General features: G+C 41.2%; 1 protein-coding gene across 1 annotated transcript in view; it reads right to left on the reverse strand.

Moving 5' to 3' along the window:
* The window catches only part of RXFP2 (relaxin family peptide receptor 2), a 97,136-nt gene that overhangs the window by 13,257 nt on the left and 69,838 nt on the right, over positions 1-14,041 (reverse strand). The window contains exons 6-13 of the mRNA XM_052650368.1: positions 13,902-13,973; positions 12,999-13,070; positions 10,910-10,981; positions 9,754-9,825; positions 7,939-8,010; positions 6,340-6,411; positions 211-282; positions 29-100 (exon numbers count right to left, since the gene is read on the reverse strand). Of these exons, the coding sequence (XP_052506328.1) occupies positions 29-100; positions 211-282; positions 6,340-6,411; positions 7,939-8,010; positions 9,754-9,825; positions 10,910-10,981; positions 12,999-13,070; positions 13,902-13,973 (576 nt within the window). The remainder of the gene's footprint in view (positions 1-28; positions 101-210; positions 283-6,339; positions 6,412-7,938; positions 8,011-9,753; positions 9,826-10,909; positions 10,982-12,998; positions 13,071-13,901; positions 13,974-14,041) is intronic.

A 14,041-nucleotide genomic window follows, 5' to 3' on the forward strand; every position in this document is an offset into this window, starting at 1 on the left:
AATCAACATACTGTTACATTTCACTTACAAAGACTGAAGTTGTTTAAGACTTCCAAACTGGCTCTTGTGGAGATACAAAAGAGGATTGGACGACAGATTCCTTTTGTACCATTAGAAGGGAGGAGGAAAGAAGCATCAGGATGTTATTATTTTGGAGAGTCAAGATGTTGCCATTTAACTCTGATGACGGGGGTGGGAAGAAGAACTTACAGTTTCTGTAGACACTTCAGGTCTTTGAAAATGTGGGGTGGTAGCTCCGATATCATATTGCTCGACAGGTCCCTGTTGGTGACAGTGAAAAACCCAAAGCAATTACAATGAAAATAAATGCCATAGTTGTTACTCCTCACAACTGTCATCATCCCCTTTGACATAACAGAAAATACAATCCACTTTAACCAACCTGAGAGCTTGTTACACAACTAAGCCATGTGATTCAGCCAAACGGGTATGTTTTCCACCACTCTCAGACGTGTGACATTTTGCTTATCCAGTCTCAGTCTGGAATTTCCTCTCAGCTCCTCTCCAACACATTCCCAACCTAGCTTCAAGGTCTACTTTCATTAGTTTCCTCTGTTTTAGGTACTTTTTGTACCTTCAACCATTCATTGTTTCTACAATTCCTATTTGGTTCACATATGTGATACCTTGTTTACCCAACTACATTAGAAGCTTTCTGAGGTCAAGACCAGTGTTTTCTACTTATTTTGCATTCCAACTAAGAGTTTTGACCATGTAATATCCACCCAGATAATCCTGACTGGATAAGTTCACATATTTTTTGTCTATTTTTACATGGTGTTATTTTTTTAGAAGAAATTGAGACTTTAGATCTGACTCTAATAGGGCTGTCCAATCCAGAAACAATAGCAGGGAAGTGTTTCTAGAGAATGTGAAAACAAGATTTGTCAGGGTAAAGAAGGAATCAGGAATCTTTAGGAGTCCAAAATATCCTTCTGAGCCAGAGAAGGTGTTAAAGTGAAACAGATGTGAAATTGCCTAGGAGTCAAACAAACGATCTGTTTCTGATACTATGGTGCTCCTGATGGATAAATGGGAGTTACAAATAACTGTGAAAATTCTTTCTCTAAAAAAGCTTAGAATTTAAAAACTAGATTATAAGATACGAAAAGAAAGAAACAAGGGCTATTAAGGAAGTACAGATGAAAAACAGAGGAAGGACTCATCAAACTTGGCCTGGGAAATTATAAGGTGTTTGAGCAAAGCTTAATGATTTGTAGAATCCCTTAGAAGAAACAGAACAGCCATCATAGTCAAAAAAAAGAGTCCAGAATGAAGTACTTGAATACAATCTCAAAAATGACAGAATGACCTCTGTTCGTTTCCAAGGCAAATCATTCAATGTCACAGTAATCCAAGTCTATGCCCTGACCAGTAATGCTGAAGAAGTTGAAGTTGAATGGTTCTATGAAGACCTACAAGACTTTCTAGAACAAACACCCAAAATAGATGTCCTTTTCATTATAGGGGACTGGAATGCAAAAGTAGGAAGTCAAGAGATAACAGGTGTAACAGGCAAATTTGGCCTTGGGATACAAAATGAAGCAGGTCAAAGGCTAACAGAATTTTGCCAAGAGAACGCACTGGTCATAGCAAACACCCTCCTCCAACAACACAAGAGAAGACTCTACACATGGACATCACCAGATGGTTGACATCGAAATCAGATTGATTGTTTGCAGCCAAAGATGGAGAAGCTCTATACAGTCAGCAAAAACAAGACTGGGAGCAGACAGTGGCTCAGCAATGAACTCTTTATTGCCAAATTCAGATTTAAATAGAAGAAAGTAGGGAAAACCACTAGACCATTCAGGTATGACCTAAATCAAATCCCTTATGATTATACAGTGGACGTGACAAATAAATTCAAGGGATTAGATCTGATAGACAGTGCCTGAAGAGCCATGGATGGAGGTTCATGATATTGTACAGGAGGAAGGGATCAAGACCATCCCCAAGAAAAAGAAATGCAAAAGGCAAAATGGTTGTCTGAGGAAGCCTTACAATAGCTGAGAAAAGAAAAGAGGCAAAAGGCAAAGGAGAAAAAGAAAGATATACCCGTTTGAATGCAGAGTTCCAAAGAATAGCAAGGAGAGATTAGAAAGCCTTCTCCAGTGACCAGTGTAAAGAAATGGAGGAAAACAATAGAATGGGGAAGACTAGAGATCTCTTCAAGAAAATTAGAGATACCAAGGGAACATTTCATGCAAAGATGGGCACAATAAAGAACAGAAATTATATGGACCTAACAGAAGCAGAAGATATTAAGAGGTGGCAGGAATACACAGAAGAACTATACAAAAAAGATCTTTATGACCCAGATAACCATGATGGTGTGATCACTCACCTCGAGTCAGACATTCTGGAATTCAAAGTCAAGTGGTCCTTAGTAAGCATCACTGCAAACAAAGCTAGTGGAGGTGATAGAATTGCTGTTGAGCTATTTCAAATCCTAAAAGATGAGGTTGTGAAAGTGCTGCACTCAATATGGCAGCAAATTTGGAAAACTCAGCAGTGGCCACAGGACTGTAAAAGGTCAGTTTTCATTCCAATCCTGAAGAAAGGCAATGCCAAAGAATGTTCAAACTACCACACAATTGCACTCATCTCACACGCTAGCAAAGTAGTGCTCAAAATTCTCCAAGTCAGGATTCAAGAGTATGTGAACCGTGAACTTCCAGATGTTCAAGCTGGATTTAGAAAAGGCAGGGGAACAAAAGATCAAATTGCCAGTATCCGTTGGATCATCAAAAAAGCGAGAGAGTTCCAGAAAAACATCTACTTCTGCTTTATTGACTATGCCAAAGCCTTTGACTGTGTGGATCACAACAAACTATGGAAAATTCTTCAAGAGATAGGAATGCCAGATCATCTGACCTGCCTCCTGAGAAATCTGTATGCAGGTCAAGAAGCAACAGTTAGAACTGGACATGGAACAACAGACTGGTTCCAAATCAGGAAAGAAGTATATCCTGTCTGTGTATTGTCACCCTGCTTATTTAACTTATATGCAAAGTACATCATGAGAAACGCTGGGCTGGATGAAGCACAAGCTGGAATCAAGATTGCTGGGAGAAATATCAATAACCTCAGATATGCAGATGTCAGCACCCTCAAGGCAGACAACAAAGAAGAACGAGAGAGCCTCTTGATGAAAGTAAAAGAGGAGCGTGAAAAAGTTGGCTTAAAACTTAACATTCAGAAAACTAAGATCGTGCATCTAGTCCCATCACTTCATGGCAAATAGATGGGGAAACAGTGGAAACAGTGGCAGACTTTTATTTTTTTGGCTCTAAAATCACTGCAGATGGTGACTGCAGCCATAAAATTAAAAGACACTTGCTCCTTGGAAGAAAAGCTATGACCAACATAGACAGCATATTAAAAAGCAGAGACATAACTTTGCCAACAAAGGTCCATCTAGTCAAAGCTATGGTTTTTCCGGTAGTCACATGTGGATAAGAGTTGGACTATAAAGAATGTTGAGCACTGAAGATTTGATGCTTTTGAACAATGGTGTTGGAGAAGACTCTTGAGAGTCCCTTGGACTGCAAGGAGATCCAACCAGTCCATCCTAAAGTAAATCAGTCCTGAATATTTATTGGAAGGACTGATGCTGAAGTTGAAAGTCCAATACTTTGGCCTTGGCCACCTGATGTGAAGAACTGACTCATTGAAAAAGATCCTGATGCTAGGAAAGATTGAAGGCGGGAGGAGAAGGGGATTATAGAGGATGAGATGGTTCAATGGCATCACTGACTCTGTGAACATGAGTTTGAGTAAGCTCCAGGAGTTGGTGATGGACAGGGAAGGCTGGCGTGCTGCAGTCCAAGGCGTTTCAAAGAGTCGGATGCGACTGAGTGACTGAACCGATGATTTGTATAAATGGAGTCAAAGGAGAGCAGGTTTTCAGGTGAGGGTGATGTGGAATCAGAGGACAGATGCTAAAAGTCAGTGACACCGTCAGGAATCAGTAAGTGGTTTAGTGTGGATGGGGGATAGAAAGGATGGGGAGATATGGAGGAGGTGAGCCCAGAAAAGAGCGTGGAGATAAAATGGGAAGGCTGATAATACTTCCCAAGGCAGCATTTCTCAGAGTACAATTTAGCCATCTGAATCAAGGATGCTTGTAAGAAGAGCACCTTCCTGGGGCCATTCCATAGCCATCACACCTGAATCTCTGGAAGGGGCCTGGTAATATGCATTTAAAGCCAGAATCCCCTGTGATTTCTCTGAACATTAACGTTTGAGAACCATGTTAAAGACTTTGCCTTATCGCAGGCAACAAGCAGGGAGAATGTTAAACAGGACAGTGGCAAAACATGCTCTGGGTTATGGTATGGTAATTCTGTTAGAAGAATGAAAGATAAAACGAAAAGGCAGAGATGAAGAGGAGGCAGACCTCTGACCCTGGACCAGGTGAGAACTGCTGAGGGTTTAAGGGGGCCCTGGCAGGACTTATGGGTTGATGGGATATCAAATGTCAAGAGAGGTAGAAGGAAGGGAGCAGTCTTCCAGCCAGGCTGCCAGGAAGAATGAGCATTTGACTAAGACGGGAGAGTGGAGGGGAAGAAGCAAGCTGTGGGGTAAGTGTCATCTGTAAATTAACTTCAAAAGATGGCTTTTGCGGTGCTGTCATGACATCCAAGTGTAGACAGGCTGCCAGCTGGTGTTCTGGTCTGGTGCTCCAGGTGCAAGGAGCACATGTGGGTCATGGCTCAGAGGAAAGCCTCAGGTGTGCACAGATCAGAGGGAGCCTGACAACAGAGCAAGAGGACGATGATCTCACACACCTGGAAAACGTCCTGCAAAGTGCTACCTTGAAAAATAAAGTAGTCCTCTGTGTGAAAAGATTCTGAGTGATCTCACCGAAGTGGACTTATTCCTCTCCAGGAGAGGTTTATGGTCATAAAGCCACAATAAAATTATCTAACATTTTTGTCAGCTTAAGAAATATAAATGCCCTGTTCAAGTTCATTCTATTGAGTTCTGAATTTCTTCCATCATGCTGATGCTGTCTGGATTGGAATGAATTATTGGTGGTACTAAAAAAAGGAAAACTAGCATCTCTTAATTAGGCTCTTTTTTTGAGGGAGCACTTTGCTTAAGTGTAGGATAAGAGGAGGATTAGGAAAAACTTCCAGATGTGGACTTCATACCACTGTTTTCTTAAGTTTGTATAAAAACACATTTTTGTTTGTCCTGGGCTACTCTTCCATCTCACTCCTATAACCCAAACCCACATCCATCCTCCAAGGTCTGATTAGGAATTCCTCTGTGAGAAAGGAGTGAGCTATCTTTTATTTTTTGCCATAAAATGGTAGCATTTTAGTTCTAATACAGTGCTTTGTACTTTGTAGGTACCTAAAAATAAATATGTGTGGGTTTGGTTTATAGTGCTCATTATTAGATTAAATTATCTTATTCATAAGCGTTTTTCAAATTACTCTTAACTAAACTATTTTTCTCAGTCCTTTCTGGATTTCAAAACACGGTATAAAGAATGGGGGAGAAAAGATAATCAAGAAATGGATTTCCATTTTTTAGACTTCAGATCAGGAGAAGGAGATCTCTACCTTATTTGTAATGTCACAGACAATTTTAAACTCCAGTGATGCCCTACTTTATGGGCCACAATGAATTAATAGCAAGACAAATGATTTTCAAAAGGTTTAGATCTATAAAATATATATTTGAATGGAAAAATGTACATGAGCTCTCTGAATATTTTTCAATGAGCCTAATCCTCTTTCTAGACATTTCTGTTTGCTTTATTTGTTCTAGAAGTCATAAATTCTTAAGGGATAATAAGCATGTTCATTCCTTTGTTTGGTTATAACTAATTAATACTATTTCATCTTTCTAGACATTTCTGTTTGTTTCATTTTTTCCAGAAGTCATAAATTCTTAAGGGATAATAAGCATGCTCATTCCTTTTGTTCATTTCCTAATTAATATTATTTTAGTCAGTTCATTATTCATTCAGCAAACTTCAACTGAGAATTAATTGTACTCCAGCCATCAGAGATAGGATCTGTGAGTTTAAGGGGCCACGGAAAACTCATTTACTCCCAAACACACACATATATGAAATCACCCAAAGAAAACAGGCAGGGAAATCAGAGTAGGCTAAATCCATATCAAGCCCACTGTCTGATTTTAATTTGTTTTCAGGATAGTGCTGGTTTTCTTAATTGATTTTGAATATCAGTCTACAGGATTTTGATTGCTACTAGTGAAAAAGCAGTCTCACTAGTCATTTCGATTTGTAATCTTGAAGAAGCAATCATATTTTTCCTAGTAGACAATGCTACTTACAGTTCTCCTAAATTTTTTAATGAAGAAAATGTCTTCTCTGGAACAAAACCAATTTGATTTCTAGGCAGAAACCTGTAAGACATGGTGAGAGTCAGCACTGTCGGTCTGAGTCTGCTGCAGTAATCAGTTCTCACTGGGAGATGCCATTGATCTGGCTGTAATTTAGTAAACTTCAGGCAAGGCAAGTCCTGGAGTGGGATGCAGGTGGCAGTTTCTCACTGACAGTGTCTCCATACACTTGCTGGCTCCGGCACATGCTGCCACAAGGAACCTGAGGAGCCAAGCGTGGGCTACAGAGGTGCACTTGGTCTGGATTTCGATTATTTTAGAAAGCTTTTCTTTTTCCAACATACACACATGGAATGCCAAATCTGGGCCCTGTTAATGATTCTCAGAGAAGGCTTTGAGAGGATCTTTGAGCAAGGCACCTTCCTTACAAGAAGAAGGCCAGTAAGAGCAAAGCGTGAACCAACCCCATTTGGGCCACAAACGGATTTTAAATTGGGGCTGGGAGAACAGTGGTTTTACATTTCCTCTGTTTGAAATGGAAGCTTCTAGGACAAATGGCAAAAAAGAGGGGGTCGGCGACTGACCGCCTTACAGAGGTGTTAACAAATGAGATAATGAGTGTGAAAATGAAGTCTCTCAGTTGTGTCTGACTCTTTGCGACCCCATGGACTGTAGCCTACCGTGCTCTCCGTCCATGGCAAGAGTACTGGAGTGGGTTGCCATTTCCTTCTCCAGAGGATCTTCCCAACCCAGGGATCAAACCTGGGTCTTCTGCATTGTAGGCAGATGCTTTACCATCTGAGCCACCAGAGAAGTCACCAAATGAGTATGAAGGTGACTCAAAAGCTACATGGAGCTATGAAATAGAAGGCGTGGGTATCACTCATGTAGCTCGCCAGTGCTCTCTCTCATTACCCATCTCCTATGTGGGACACCTTCTTTCCTTACTGAGTATGCTAATCTTCAATCTGATTGATTAGTTTGCAACCTGGCAGTAGCTTTGTCTCAGTCTGTTGGTGAAAAGTGGTTGGACTACCACAAATGGATATACAATGATTTTTCTTTTCCAACTACCCATCTAAGCAACAAACATTACTAAGCACTAACTATATATGGAGAACTGTGATGAAAGCAAAAGCCCATTTTTGCGTTTTTAAGCTTACCACACAAATGTGCCAGTTAACCAATCCATCTGCATTCCTGCCCTCATAAAAAACACAAAACAGCAAGCAGAATCTTTGACCAACCAGAATATGTTTGAAATTCTTCTTTAAAGAGAGAAATATTAAGTGATGTGTCACTGGCAGCAACCCTAACCACTTTCACACACATTATCTCATTTCCTTGGTGACCATGGTACCAGGTCCGCTGGGAGAGTGCACAGAAATAACAACTGCCCTCAGAAAGAAGGAAGCTTAAATGGTTGGCAGCTAATCATAAGGCTTGGCCCCACCACCCATGCGTGCATTTTCCAGTACTGTAGTTTCAGACCAAGGCTGTAAGCAAAACATACTTTGAAATTCCTTGTCAATGTTTTCTTTTGATTTCCAAAGCTGCTAAATTTCCCCTCATTCACCGTTGTATACTTACAGCACTGTGAGAGAACTGCACGACAGAAAGGTGGAATTCGTGAGGAATTTTATCCCGTTGCCTTCCAAATCCCTAAAAGGCATGGAGGGAACTTTTTTTTTTTTAATGTTTCTGCACAAATCATAAGTTTAAAGCCATTTGTCAGTGATGTAACAGTTTCAAACTTTATTTTTACTCCATTCCAATTTTTTAGGCTTTCCTCCTAATTATTGCATGATCAGTATAATTAATATTCTGCTTCTTTTCCCCTTCCAATTAATGTTAGAACTTAAAAAAAAAAAAACTGAGCGAAAGGGCAGCCCACTCTTTAGTGACTGTTTCTCTATGCTGGATATCATGCTATTAATTCTCATAATGCTGCCACCATAATAGCAGCAACTCCATTTATTGGGCTTTCCCAGTGTCAGGTGCTGTTCTGCATGAATAACACACCCTCCTGAGAAGCTGGCATTATCACCTACCATTTGAGGTAATAATTTGAGGAATCCTAGGACTTTGGAAATTCACTTTTCTTCTGGTCGCACAGCTACTGAGTGGTAGAACTGACCCTCTAACTCAGATCTGCCTGACACTTAGACATGGCATCACAGATGGTTAAATTCTCATGTCCTCCCAACATCAGGTGGATATTTGTGTCTCTGTTTTGTTGAAGGAGAAATTCAGTCTAGTTTGCCTTCCAAATACTGGATTCCAGAGTCAGGATGCAAACTCCAAGCCATGTGATAGAAAATGTCCGTTCTTTCTACCTCCCTCTGTGGTGCTGACGCTGAAAGCAGTGCTGCTCCAAGGGTGCCCAGGACCAAGCCTCAGCATCACATGGGAGCTTGTTAAAAGTTCAGATTCCCAGGCTCTACCAGACCTACTAAATCAGAAACCCTAGGACTGAGGTCCAGCCGTCTGTCTGAAGTCCCTGAGCTATTTGTGATGCCTGCTGATGCTGGAGTAGCCCTGGGGGAGAGATTACGCAGGTGAGCCTTACGACAGCAGCAGCCACGTCGTTAGGGCACAACCTCAGGAACACCCTGACATGACCGCTCCCAGCAGCGCCAAGGAACGACAGGGTCGGCTGTTCTGCCAAGTCTCCTAATTCTTTTTATGATCGGCGCCCTACAGTCTTCCAGGCCCAGACAGGAGCTATATTGCTGCCTCTGAACCTTCCTCACACTCACACTAAAATGACCAATTCCTTTGTATTGCCTTTAAAATCCGATTTTACTTTTTCCATCTTAGAACATCTGATGTTTAATGTTTCAAATGTCTACATTGTCGTTAATTAACTTACCCTTAATATAAATTCCTATTTTAAACCATCTTGGAGGACTTGAGGGAACTCAACATTTTTTTTTTTCCGCTCTTAAAATACAGCAATTACAAAGAAACACTGTGGTCCCTTGAAAGTCCAAATACGACTTCCCTGGTGGCACAGTGGATAAGAATCCTCCAGCCAATGCAGGAGACATGGGTTCAATCCCTGCTCCGAGAAGATTCCACACGCTGGGTAACAACTAAGCCCGTGCACCGCAACCAGCGAGCCTGTCCTCTGGAGCCCGCGCTCCACGTGAGAGAGGCCACCGCCACGAGAGGAGCCCCCTGCGTGCTGCAACTAGAGAAAGTCCGAGTGCAGTGTCAAAGATCCAGCACAACCAAATAAATAAAATTATATAGGAAACGGATTTAAGCCCGGAAGGGACATGATCAGATTTTGGTTTTAGAAAGAAAAGCACAGATGAGCTCTCTGTGTAAGTGTGAATTAACTGCAGGGCTAGCTTTCTGAATCTGGTCAATTAATAAATCAGCCACTAAGCTTGTACTCACATCCAGTTGAGCTGAGGCATTTGGGCGCACATCTGCTTGGGAAGGACTTGTAAGTTGTTGTTCACCATGGACCTTTACACGCAGAAAAGGTTGATTAGAAACAGAAATGACATGCCACTTTAGGGATGGTGTTTTCACTATTTTCACAACTGGAAAACTTGCATGTTAAAATCAATATATTAGGATGAAAACCATAAACATAACTACCCCTTCAAAATGGTTTCTAGATACACATGTGGCATGGATAAAAGAGCAGATGTCAGAGAAACTATGGATGCATAAGTGTGATACATAACCTAGGAATAAATTTGAAACAGTATGACTGTGAGAAGAAATAAAAGTGTATTGGGTAATAGTTTTGAAGTTCATGGTAATTTTCCTTGTAAACTTCAAAGTTACGATCATTACCAGCATCATACAGCCAAAGTTTCGCTCTAAGAGAAATGCTAATCATTTATGACATTAAAAGGTCACATTGGAAACTGCATTAAATCTAAGAATTGATGACAGTGGGGAGGGGGGACATTTGGGGAAGAAGGCAACTCATGAGAACATTAAGTTGCACGATTAATTTATGATATTGTGATATCCCATTTCACAAATGGAAATTTATGATATTGCTTTTCACAAATGGAAAATTAACAATGCTATATGATCAGTTGTGTAAAGGAGCATAATAATCCCTTGTTGATAAACCATCCCAGTCTATTAATAAACACTGAAAATGTAATGATGAGAAAAGTTTAGTTGCTAAGACAAAGATTTTAGAATTTTCAGTGACTCTTGCTGGGCAAAGACACATTTTCCTTTGTTAAAAAATGTAGTTGGAGCTGAACTCTGGGGAGATTCTGACAGATTTAAATGTAGTAAGAAGATAAAAATGAATACTATCTTTGGTCAACCATGGCAAATAAAAACATGCCTTAAAACTAAAAGGAATGAAAGGAGATTAAAAGGAAATGAACTAGTAGGCTTAAAATATGCCATGAGCCATGGCCAGGAAGTAGCAACAGTAATTGTGGCTTGAAATACAGGAAATGTTTTGACAAGTAGAAATCTTAGCGGCTTGATTTTCTTACAGCTCTTTTTTGTAAGCTAGTTTTAGATGTCATTGCAATTCATAGACAGGTGGATTGAAAGGTAGATGAATACTTACAAGAAAAACAAGGAATCTAATCCAGTAAACAACCGCTGTGAAATTCTGCTTATGGGATTGTCATCTAGAATTCTGACAAAACACATCACAAACATTTCCAATGTTAGAGGCGTTTGTGAAATACAACCAGGAAGAAACAAGAGGTCATGTCAATCGTGCCTCCCCCAACACCTGCTCTCCTCCTTCCTGTCTGTCCACACTTGGCTCATGTCTTTTCCCAGAGAGCTTTTCCTCCCCACTGTGGTTGGAGAACCCTTTCCTCCAAGCCCCCACCTCTCCCAGCCCTTATCAAGTCCATCCTGGTGGTCTTCATTCCCTTCATCCACCTCCCATTGGACTTAAGACCCTCCACCTCCAGATACATGGGTCCAGACAAGCTGTTCTTATTTATTGGCTGATTATGGGCTCCATAAATGCTTTGACCTACTGATTGACTGAATGAAGAATGAATGAAAAAAATTCTTAGGAAGTGATTCCTTAGTCTCATGGAATTTAAATGAATGCACACAAACTTATTGGGAGCTTTGAGGGAGAAAGAGTAAAAAGATTTACAAATTCAAATCACTGTTTTAAACTCTATATGGTATTTTCCTAGGAAAAAATTACCGTAAGGGGAAATATGAGACTTCTTTTCTCTTGTTGCCTTCAAAGCCAGGTACCATTTCCCTTACCCTCGGAGGAATCTGAGGGTAGGATTCTGAGAAGGAAGCTCACTGAACACCTACTATATGACAAGCATTTTGCATATGGCACTTTATATATATAATTCTCACAACATCACTCTTAGAAAGAAAGGAATTATAATTATAGTTTACACTGCTATATTTAAGGGGCTTCCCTGGGGGCTCAGTGGTAAAGAATCCTGCTGCAACGCAGGGGATGCAGGTTCGATCCCTGGGCCAGGAAGATCCCCTGGAGAAGGAAATGGCAACCCACTCCAGTATACTTGCCTGGAGAATCCCACGGACAGAGGAGCCTGGGGGCTATAGTCAATACGGTCACTAAGTTATAAATGGATAACCAACAAGGACCTACTGTATAGCACAGGGAACTCTGTTCAATGTTATGAGTCAGCCTGGGTGGGAGGGGAGTTTGGGGGAGAATGGATACCTGTATATGTATGACTGAGTCCCTTCTCTGTTCACCTGAAACCATCACAACATTGTTAATTGGCTACATTCTAATACAAAATAAAAAGTTTAATTTAAAAAATGGCATTAGGAAAAAAAATAAAGATGAGGAAAAACAAACCTAGGAGATTAAGAAAATTGCCTGGAACATAAAGCACAGGGCTATGGCATACACAAGGATCTGGATGAAACTGAAGTCCTGGCTTTTCCTCTGGACCAGGCTGACCTAGAGAAAATGGGAAAACTGACACAGCCTTCTAACTGCTCTTGTTCATCTTCCCTGATGAAAATGTGGACCTCTGATAAAAGACTCCCTGGGATGAAGCTGGTGGCTCAGCCAGGTAAGTGACAAAACACTACAAGCTCTCATGTTTTCAGTTGCTTCTATACATTCTCTAGAAATCCTCAACTTGCTTACTTTCTAGGTCAGTGGTTTTCAACAGAGGGCACTCTTTCCCCCAAGGGACATTTGGGATGGTCTGGAAACATTTTTGATTGGCACGACTCTGGGAGACAGTACTTTGACATCTAGTGGGGTAGAGACCACAAAGGGTGCTAAATATCCTAAAATACACAGGACTAACCCCACCCCTCCATCCCCCCCTCCACTCCGCTCCAACCCCACCCCACCCTCCTGGCCCAGTCAGATTCATCTGAGCCAGAAGGCCAACAGAGAGCTGGGCTGAGAATCCTGTCACAGGTGAACACTGGATGGATGGATGACTTAGCAAGCCTACCGCTGGGCACAGAAGCCCACCTGAGAAGGCACAGCACCGGTGTCTCTTCACACAGCTACCATCTGGCGTGCCATGATCTGAATTGCCAGAGCAACGTGCTCCAGATTATGTGACAAGCAGAAAAACTGGCATGATAAGCAAGACACATAAATAGATGGAAACTATGAGCCTTGATGAGTATCATTAGGGCTGTGATCCCGGAGAAGAAGCTAGAATACTTACAGCCAAGTCAGCTGATGTAAGTCTTTGAAGACTCCAGGTCTGAGAGTTGTAATGCAGTTGTGGTTGAGATATCTGCAAATAGAATGGGTGAGTCAATGAGGCAAACTTAATACTCCACTTTCGTCACATATAATTAGCATACGAGCCTCTGTTAGCGATTATGAAGTATGGACATCTGTCTCCGACAGCACTCAACCGGATGGGCAAGGGGAGAAAACCAAGGCCAACCAGGAGATGCAGACGACCGCAAGCCCAGTGTGACCAGCACCAGGGCCAGCACCAGGAAAGTGGCCGGAAATAATGCACTGGGGTGTTATATGACCTTAGCATGTAAGAGTAGAATAGACATGTGAGGTGATTTTTGCTTTAGCTCACCTCACCTCCTTCGTAGACTATTGTTTTAAGAAAGTATGCACTAAGTTGTATCTGACTCTTTGTGACCCCCATGGGCTGTCGCCCACCATACTCCTCTGTCCATGGGATTTCCCAGGCAAGAATACTGGACTGGGTTGCCTTTTCCTCCTCCAGGGGATCTTCCCAACCCAGGGATCGAACCTGCATCTCGTGCATTGCAGCAGGATTCTTTACTACTGAGCCACCAGGGAAGCCCCATAAAGGTGAAGTTAGCAAGGGTTAGCAAAAATATGATAAAATATTGTAGAAATGACCCAAACTTGAGGAGACAAGATTAAAGAGACCCTCATATCTATCTTCTGGTAAAACTAGGATTTTTTTTTTTTTAGTAATTCTTTCAGCGTAACAACTATTCTAGATACTTTCTGAAAACCTATTGCTCCCTCTTCTCTACATCTACAGCCGAGCCTTTAACAAAATACCATTCTATCCTTTTAATCTTTACTTAAAGTTGTACTCAAGGTATAATTATAAAAAAAAGTTACTCACAGTATTTGCAGATTATGTAATCCAAAGAATGCTTTCCTGGATATATATGTAATACAGTTACTCTGGAGGAATCTGGTAGGAATGAGATAGGAGAGTCATGTGATTAGGGTGCTCGTACTTTGTTAGGTTGTTGAATGCGC

The sequence above is a fragment of the Budorcas taxicolor genome, chromosome 12 (genome assembly GCF_023091745.1).
Source record: "Budorcas taxicolor isolate Tak-1 chromosome 12, Takin1.1, whole genome shotgun sequence".
NCBI classification, from domain to species: Eukaryota; Metazoa; Chordata; class Mammalia; order Artiodactyla; family Bovidae; genus Budorcas; species Budorcas taxicolor.